This window comes from Cebus imitator, unplaced genomic scaffold (genome assembly GCF_001604975.1).
Source record: "Cebus imitator isolate Cc_AM_T3 unplaced genomic scaffold, Cebus_imitator-1.0 Scaffold347, whole genome shotgun sequence".
NCBI classification, from domain to species: Eukaryota; Metazoa; Chordata; class Mammalia; order Primates; family Cebidae; genus Cebus; species Cebus imitator.
Window position 1 is genome coordinate 2201096 of NW_016107662.1, and position 9978 is coordinate 2211073.

The following is a 9978-nucleotide window of genomic DNA, read 5'->3' on the forward strand; positions in this document are numbered from 1 at the left end:
CTGCCTCAGCCTCCTAAGTAGCTGGGATTACAGGTGCATGCCACCAAGCCCAGCTAATTTTTTGTATTTTTATTAGAGACAAAGTTTCACCCTGTTAGCCAGGAGGTCTTGATCTACTGACCTCATGATCTGCTGGCCTCAGCCTCCCAAAGTGCTGGGATTACAGGCCTGAGCCACTGTGCCTGGCCCCCTTTCTTTTGTTCAACGCATAGCAGATGAAAAAATATAAAGTTAGACCTGATTTTCACTGACAACTAGAGGTAGTTACTATCCTAATGTACTTAGTTAGGTATGTTGGCATGTAATTATGGGTGAAAGTTTGATGGATTTATTTATGAGTTATTTGGTTACAAAAATTTAGAGATTGAAGTTTTTCACTGGAAAATAACACATATAACAAGTCTATGATCACTTGCATTTCTTTAATCACAGAATAGTTCTGTAATATTTCATGTATATTGCCATTGCTGAAGTTCAATATGATTAAGATGACTTTTTTCTGTATTTGGTAACAATTAACTTTAGCTTTGATACTAATGAATAAAGCTGAGGTTTTTAAAATCATACTATTTTTATTTTCTTCTCTGCTTAGTAGTATTGCAATTTTCATTCTTAACTCTTTCCTGTCCTGTCATTTTTACTCCTTTTCTAGCTTCTCTCATTCTCTCCCTCTTTCCATATTTGTGCCCTTGTCTTTTACCCAATGTTGTTGAGCTGAATTCTTACTTGTTGTGTGATATAGCTTAGTTTTTGCTTAATAAAATATTTAAAAATATATTTTTTTGTTTTTCAAAAAGTAAATCTATGTTAAACAAAAAAATTTTAAAAATATATCTTTATAATCTCAACATCCAGAGATCATGAGTTTTTTTTTTAAACAAATTTGATGTATTTTTCTATTCTTTTATTAAGAAAACCACTTTTTTTCAGTAAAAGCACAAAAAATTTTAAAGGACTATAATCAACAGTGCCAATTTGCCCTGCAGAGTTTGTTCACCATTATACACTCACATCAACTGCACATAAGCTTATTTCACTGCCACTTTGTCATAGTGTTTCCTCTTTTTAAAATAAACTTGAACTGTGGAAATTATTTCAGTACCTTAAATTGTGTCTCTTCGTTATCATGAAGTCAAAGGCATTTCTGTAGACTTTGGCTGTTTGTAAACCTAGTTATGAGTTTTGTTTCTCAGTCCTTTACACACATTTTTATTGCTTTGTTTGCATTTAATTTATTTTTAAACAGCTCCATGAGTAAATAGAAGTTTTGTCTTTCGCTTTTTTTCTCCTGAAATCCTAGCTCTCCTAAAAACCTTCTAACTTTGCCTTTCTCTATCCTTTTATTTATCTATAACATTTAATTTTTTAAAATCATCTTTACCCATTATGCTTCATCCCTCTGAACTCAGTTGCTTTGGCTAGGTGAGAAGCCAGCAACTGAACGGGAAGAGGGTAGAGAACAGCTGCTTCCAATTTCATTTCCCCATTTTTATCTTCAGCCAATGTCCTGTAGCTTGTTTTAGATCTGTGTCTATATATCATATGCATTTCTGTATGTATCAGTCTTTGTATATATGCATATATATATGTGTGTGTATACATATTTACGAATACATATGTGTGTGTGTATGTGTAGATACATATACATATGCATAATAATGGACTGGGACCAGGTAGTTCGTATACTCGGATAAGCACACATTTTAGGATATGATTCACATATTTATTTTGTTCTTCTTCCATTTTCCGTTACTATAACAGGACCGACAACAACAAAGAAGTCCAGTGTTCCACTTTCAGGCGACCCCTTACCTGCTCACACCACTGCATTCTCACCCGCAAGCATCTCTGAAAGAGAAAATGGCTTCTTAGAGACCACGCCTTCTCTTCTTCCAGCCAGTGCTCCAACCCGAGTAACCCCGGACTCTTTGGATAATGCTAGTGCTTTTAAAACAACAGGTTGGCAAACAACATTTGCCCTAATATTTAACTTAAATATTAGGGCAAATGTCATTTTAAAAATTCTTAAGTTATCAGTACAGCTTGTCTTTAAATTATGTGCACAGTTTTTAAGTATGTGATTTTATTCAATTACAGAAATTGCAGGAAATTAGGTATCTGTGAAATAGAGGTTGACTGAAGTAATTAATGCACGTTGTTAGGGAGAGGAAAGAGAGAAGGAAGGAAGCAAGATCTCCAAGTACAATCAGGTGGGGACATTTGGGCTAGTATCCTCTGATCTGCTCAGTCTCCATGATTCTCCCAGTTCCTGCTCACTTAGGCTCCCGCCGCCTGGACAAATCAGAATTTCCCAGTTCAGAGACTACCAGTCCTGCTCTCCTTGGCAGGTGCCTTAAACAGGAATCTTCCTATTTCTTTATTTCATTCTAGATTCTTATTATCCAAAAATTGTTGAAGATAGACAATGCATTTTTTAAAAATTCACTCTGAGAATTGACAATCCAATTTTGTTATTTGAGTTTCTTTTAAGAGCATTGGCATGATTGAAAACATTTTAAAATTAAGATTGTGAGTTCTACTGATAAAATTAAAGACAATGTAGCCATGTTCCTAGCAAAAATCAGATTGACGTGAGAGGCATTTTTGCTGAGGAGGAGCACTGATGTTCCTTAAAATGCTGATATATGTATATACTCATTTAATGTTTAGCATTAGGTCTGCCAGTGTATTCAGTACGCAAATGTACCATCAGGAGAGTGTTCGTGCTTTTCTGAAACAATGTGTTATGTTGCCATTTTTTTAGGCGAACGGGTTTATAGACATACTCTGATAAAAGATACTAAGCTATTTGAACTACTTAACAATCTTCGTTTGAAAAAAAACCCAAAAAACATGTATAACACCATCGCAGAAATTTTGTTTAGGATACATCAAAGTACTTTGAGTACGATACTGATGAAGTTTATTGGATACAGGAAGCAGTTAAATAAATGGTCAGTGCCTTCTTAAAACAAGTACAGGACTTTTTTTTTTTCTTTTTTTTCTTCCTGACATGGAGTCTAGCTTTATCACCAGGCTGGAGTGCAGTGGTGCGATCTCTGCTCACTGCAACGTTCACCTCCTGGATTCAAGTGATTCCTCTGCCTCAGCCTCCCGAGTAGCTGGGACTACTGGTGTGCACCACCATGCTCGGCTAATTCTTTGTATTTTAGTAGAGATGGGGTTTTGCCATGTTGGCTAGGATGGTTTGGATGCCCTGACCTTGTGATCCGCCCACCTCAGCCTCCCAAAGTGCTGGGATTACAGGCGAGAGCCACCGTGCCCAGCCAGGACTGTGTATTTAATCTTCATTTGTTTCCTTGCCACCAGAGGAAGTAGCGACCAGGACCTGCCTAAACACTATAAACATTTGAACTCATTGCCCCAAATTTTTACAAAAGGAATGCAAGGATAAAGGTGCTGACGATTAGGTGGAAGATCTCATGCTATTTTATTATTCTTATTTTATTGCCTGAGGAGTGTCATAAAGATTTCCTTTTGAAGGTTCTGTATTTCTCTTCGCATATACAAATAACATGCAATATTCCCAACTTTTATTCCCACAGATTTAAAATCTAAAAACATTTAGTCGTAGATTTATAGATAGAGCAAAGTATGAGAAAGGTTTAAAATGGAATAGACTGAAAATAAGAATGAGTAATTTAAAAATACAGACTTGCTTCAGCAAAATAATATTGATGGTGAAATTAGCTTGAAAAGTTTATGCTTTCAAATAAAAACACACTTTCTTTTCTAAAGGAGTTCTTTTCATCAGGTGATATTTCAATTATCTATTGGAATAAAGTCTATAGGAATTATTTAATTTATGGTTCTGATTGATTTATATTGCAGAATGCAACCAATTTTTTCATTGATATAATTGTGGGGAATCCTTTAATCTTCATTTCTAAGAATATTATATACACTCTTCAAATTTTTTCATTTTTGAAAATGATTACAATGACCATCCATATACATATTAAATTATGTAATTTTACTTTTATAAAAAGAGTTTATTTCAAAACATTCTCAATACAGATGGGTGTATGTGTATATGCATTTGTATATACTGTTAATTGTGTATATATGTGTATATACTATTAAGTGTCTATAAAGTATATGTATGCATTGTGTGTGTATATACTTTAAACTTATATATACATACATATAGGATTAAAGTCTATAAGATGTATACTTTATATATATACTTAAAAGACACACAATGAAAATACCATCCCTTTAAATTCTGTTCCTTAAAGATAGCTTTTTAGCCATCGTTGGTTACACTTGAGGCTAACAACATATGATTTTGTGAGTATGTGAGAGTGAATGTGTGTGTGAGACTGTGTGTGTAAGCATGGGCATATGAGATTGTTTCCACGTGTTCAAACACTAGAGATGATCAATCTTTAAAAACCCTGCCAGTATGCTAGCTAGAACTATTTCATGTTGATTTACATTTAAAAAATTCTTCATAGCACTGAACATTTTTTCACATACCTTTTGGCCCTTGTGTATATTAGGTAGACGCTTGTCACATCGCTTTCCCATTTTTAAATTTCTTATTTTCTTTGCGATTTGTAAGACATACTAGCATGCTGGAAGGCTCCTTTCCTAACCTGCCTGCAGAGAAACGCCCATCTGTCAGTTTGTAGCGTTGATGGCGAACTCAGAAAGCTCATGGTAGTTTGAAAGTCGGCGAAGCCACCTGGAAACAGGCATTCTCCCTGGGCGCCTGCAGCTCAGAAAACCTCCAGTGCCAAGCACCTAAGCACTGGCAGGCAGATTTTAACAGCTCAGGTCACTGCACAGCTCGGTAAACTACAATCGCAACCTGCGCCTTACAACCTCTTCGTGTTAAACGGCTCTGCAGTCGGAAGGCCGATGTAACGATCTCCCTTTCTTACCTTAGGTGTGGCGTCAGAGCAGCCGCCTCTCCTTCCCACGCACGCAGACTCGCAGGCGCCCTCTGCTGGAACTGACACGCAGGCACTCAGCGGCCTCGCCGCCCATGCCACACTCAGCCCTGCCCCAGGCGGCAATGACACCTCAGGTTTGCGGGTCCTTTAGACTTGTGCAAATAGGAAGAGCGCCTGACAGCTACCTGTGTTTAAGAATGACGTGAGGAAACCTGACCACTCATTCCACGGGCGGCCCTTGCTAGTTGATGAATTTGGAATTTCAGTCACTCTTAGGAATAGGGAACCACAGAACAAATATCCTTTTAATAGAGATGAAATAATAAGGAAAGTTGTGAGACGACAGCAAAATTCTGCTCAGGATGAAAGAGTTATTCCGGATAGTCTTTTTAAATATATTTTAGGCAATTATCATTCTACAGGGAAACCTTTTTGTTAGAGGAAATAATATGCATAAATCTTTACTTAGAGGCTTTGTACCAACAAACAAAAAGGCGAAGAGTGATTCTTATTATCAATGAAGGGCAGTGAGAAGTTGTAACCACAATGAAATTGTTATTTAAAGAATGAGAAAAAAAGACATGAATGGTCTCATTTACTATTCAAACATCAAGAATTTTTCAGGATGGCATCTCTGTATTTATAACATAATGCAAAATATCCCCTCCCTTTTCTTCCAAAATCAGTGTCCAAATCACTTCGTGGTGCCCCTTTATATGCAAGAAAAACAAATATGTCTTTTGTCAGATCATAAATCTGCACAGTCGCATATATAATTTCAGCAACCTGAGCACTTGAAAGTTAAAGATATAAATGGTAGGCTTAGGTAGCTGTTAGGAACATGGTCTGGCTTTAGGTAGGAATCAAATACATCAAATAGAATAATTATTATTTTGTAGTATTGAAACTGTGCCCTTGGAACAAAAATCATTCCAGACAATCCACACTCTTTAAACACGTGGGAGAAGAGCCACCCTCACCTGCCTCGTTCCACCTAGTCCGCTGCCATGGGAGCCACAATAAAAACATTTAAAGCTGTTTGCAAATCCACAGATCCAGAAATTGTGGAGGGGCAGAAACTGTAAAATAACAAAAGGGGACTGACCCCTGGGGGCTGCTTGTCACACAGACTAGTCTGCTCTGTCCTGACCAACGAATTCTTCCACTCACAGTGGCTAATTCCACTCATTAAAAATCTATTAGGATTAAGCAACCTAATTAAAATTGTAAATACCACCCGTGAACCACCGCTGAGAGTACCTACCTATCAAGGGAAAAGAGCTTTTCAGATGAGGAGGAGGGCAGGTAGGGAGTTTGGGGAGGACGACAATGGAAGCCTCAAAAACAGCTTGGGAGCAGGGGCTGCTGGAGTGGGGAGAGGGGACAAGCAAGTGAGAGGAGCGCAGAAAAGAAGGTGGGAAAAGCCTGCAGACAAACCTAAGCGTCCTCAAAACTCTGCAGAGGGCCAGTTCTGTGTCTGAATGAGTTTTTCAAAAGATGAATGAATGAATTTCCCTCACACTTCTCCTTGTTCTGCTGAGCCCTCCTCTGGGGATCCAGACTGGAAAACCTTATGTTTATGTTGTTCATTCTATTCTGTGGTTTAGTTAAATTCCACGGTTTAGTGGCTTTTGAAGACTGAGCTGAGAACCCAAGTTCAGTGATTTGGAAGACACGTTTTCACTTCTAACGGAATGTAGGTGTGAAATTATAGACTGCACTGCATTTGTAATTGGTAGACATCTGCATGCCCAAACCAAAGCCATGTTCAGAACGTGCGTGCGCATATCACTGCAGAAACACAGAATCTGCCTGCAAACCTTAGACCAATTTCATGGCATTGAACTGATGACCCCAGGGATCTTAACAGAAAGTAACCCAGCAGGCTCTTGAATAGGGGGTAGCTCATATTTCCTTTGCTTTTTCCATGGCAACTAGCAGAGTGCTGGTCATCTAGTAGGCACCAAATGAATACACATTGATTGCCTGTGTGTAATTCTGGGTGTGATGTTGGCCAAAGATGTAAAATACACTAGGTATTATGCAGCCTGACAATGAAAAGTTCTAACCTAGTACAATGTGCAGTTTCTTTGGCTACAACACTAGATTCTATGCCAATTCGCACCTATGTGACTGGAAATAAGAGACTGATGTCACTGTAACATGGAGTTTGTTGGATTTCAAGCCAATTTGATTTTTCCCGGCCAGGGGAGCCTGAATAGTGAAAGTAGAATTGTAACCTTCAGCTGGAAAGAAAAAAAAAGAAAACCTTTGAACTCATGCTGTGGCACAGGCAGGATCCTATTCAGCTCTGTTTTAAGAAAATTAAAACTGAGCCCCTGCACCCAGGGATCCCTCCCCAGAGAGGTGCGTGCCCACAAGGCTCTCAGCGTGTATCGAGTTGCTCTTCCTCCTGTGCCAACCTTTTACACTCAGGCTCTACCTACATCTACATGGTCTCAGCACCACCAAGACACCACCTGTCTCTACTGCTTTGATGCATTTTTTATATTGCCTAAGGCAGCCGTCAGCCCAGAGGCTTAGACTTTTTGGGCTGTCCAAACTGTATATATTTTTAAGTTGTGCTCTGATTAGGAAGCTGCATAGGTTTCCAGTTGTCTGCCCCTAAACTCATCTTTCCCATAAGCCCTGGTGTTTTTGGTACAGTTCTGTAGAATGCATGCGTCGTGGTATAGCAGAAGTGATTGAAGGTTTGTTGCTCTGCCTTAGCTTCCGTAATCGTGTTTATGTTAACTGTCTGGCTGTTGCCCTTGCATGACAGACACAAGTGACCGTGCTGATGGCCCTTCTGATTGCAGATGTTCCAGGAGAGAGGAGTACAGCCAGCACCTTTCCTCCAGACCCAGTTTTCCCATTAGGAACCACCCCCATCCCTGCACGCAACAGCTCTGCTGCCTTACCTGCACGCATCGCCAACACCACCATCACAGCGAACTCCCCAGGTCTGACGGTGCTCTAGGGGTCTTCAGTTAAAGAAATGAAATGGAAACTCAAACTTTAATGTGGCTCTTTTATTTCATGCCAAATATTATTTGCAGGTTTCTCATTTTACAAATGTTCACATACCAACACCAAATTATCCAAAAGAAACTTGCCAGTGAGCTTTTTCTGGGCATATTTTATTAATAATATTATTAAAGTCCATGGCAAAGAAGAATCAATAATAGGCTTTAATGTCATATAGGTCTGGGATCAAATCCAGTTTCTTCAACTTTCTAGCTGATTATAGGGCAAATTACTAACACTTTCTGTATATCAGATTTGCTTTCTGTAAAAATGGACATAAGAATACTCATTTGAAATATTAATGTGATGGCTGAATATGTAAAAAGTCTGACATACAACAAATATTTAAAAAGAGTAATTGTGACCCTTATGAGAATCCAAATATGGAGAGCTGTGGATGAAAGGGAAATGAATAGTCATTTGAGGAAGATCACACATCAAGTAAGAATTATACCAGGGAATGAACAATTTTCCCTGAATTTATACAATGTTTAGTTTAAATGCCTTGAAATAAATCTTGGATTCACTTTACGATTTTAAAAACAAGCAGGAGTCAAATCAAACAAGGACTCCTAGAGCAAAGATTCCATTAGGAAATTATCTTTCCTAAAGAGTTTTCCTTTCACCTTTTAATATAACAAACTCGTTAACTTTTATTCTTGTTTATTTTCTTGCAGATTCCCATGAAACAATCACTCCGAGCCCTTCTGGAAGCACTGCCCATTCAACCAAAATAGGTGACAACGTTACCCTCAGTCATGCACCCATACAGCCCCCATGTGCCTGGCGATGTGCTCTCACAAGGGCCTTCCACCCGCTCTACCTCAGGCTTCTTTCTTTAAGTTTCATTCAGTGTTTGAATCCTGAGGGTGATGGAACTGCAGGAAGACATTTCTCTGCTTAGCGGTGCAACAGTTGATGAGATCAGGATATAATTGTTACTGTCATAATCCATCAGAAAACATGTGTGAGAAATAACCACATCTACTAGAACTTTTTCTCAGAGGGGTTTGGGTATTGGTATGGAAGAGAAAAGCCCATCAAAAGGGCTGTCCATTGCAAGTGGTGAGCATCAGAAGGCTGATTGCAGAGTTCCAGTTAAGCAGCGAGAGGGCGTGGAGATAAAGGAAAGAGGCATTGAGGGATGGATACAGCAATGGTGGTATCTGGGAATCAGCAAGTGAGCTGATCAGAGCTTGCAAGCCCACCATTCTCCTCAAATTCTTCCAACACAAGCAGAGATGTCCTAGCTTTCACAAAGCATGTGCTAGTTTAATTATTCACTGAAATGCATATACTCACACAAGATTCTACTTGATTTGTTGAGAGGTCCCTTTATTACCCTGGGTCTAGTAGATATGCAAAGGTGTTATAAAAGTTTAACTAGAGAATGAAACAGTCCTTGCCTTTTCTCTGACTTTTTTTAAATGAAAAGTATAAATTTCATACTATGGGGGTTATAATTATATAAATTTATATTGAGATTAATCAAAGAAACAAAGAACTTCAAAATATTTCTGGCTGTGTAAATCTTCAGCCATGCTGCCATATCACAATTAGATGTGTACCCAAACGTCTTAATATTAACTGTATTTATTGGCTACCTTCATGCAAATGTTGATAGAACTAGCTCATTCATTTATAATGCTTTAAGTTTTGAAATTAAAACACTGTACTAGGCAAATCCTTCCTATTCTGTGAAATCTAACTAGATAGACTTTATGAAGTGGAAGTGCTGTAAATCAGCTTTCCCAAGCATGTCATGGCATATATTCTAAAGCAAAATTTTAATAAGTTGCATTCTTTTTCTTCTCCATTACAGTTACTACTCCAGCTAAGCCATCATGTGGTAAGTGTATCTACTTAGAATTGGCGTACCTCACTTTGGAATAACACTTTAATTATTTCCTCCTTTATTCCCGGGCTTCAGGACTTGCTAGCAAGCTAAACTCACTGGCTCTAATTTCTCACCAGACTAGTCTCAAATCTTTTTCTTTTCTTTTCTTTTTTTTTTTTTTTTTTTTTTTTTTTT

General features: G+C 38.3%; 1 protein-coding gene across 7 annotated transcripts in view; it reads left to right on the plus strand.

Annotated features, from left to right (window-relative positions):
• Positions 1–9978, plus strand: part of PTPRC (protein tyrosine phosphatase receptor type C) — a 119693-nt gene that overhangs the window by 55905 nt on the left and 53810 nt on the right. For 3 of the 7 annotated variants that reach the window (XM_017506075.2, XM_017506076.2, XM_037730478.1), the window contains exons 4-8: positions 1762–1959; positions 4913–5053; positions 7739–7882; positions 8624–8683; positions 9769–9795. In XM_017506075.2, the coding sequence (XP_017361564.1) occupies positions 1762–1959; positions 4913–5053; positions 7739–7882; positions 8624–8683; positions 9769–9795 (570 nt within the window). The remainder of the gene's footprint in view (positions 1–1761; positions 1960–4912; positions 5054–7738; positions 7883–8623; positions 8684–9768; positions 9796–9978) is intronic. The other 4 variants (XM_037730479.1, XM_017506081.2, XM_037730480.1 and 1 more) reach the window with 4 other exon arrangements.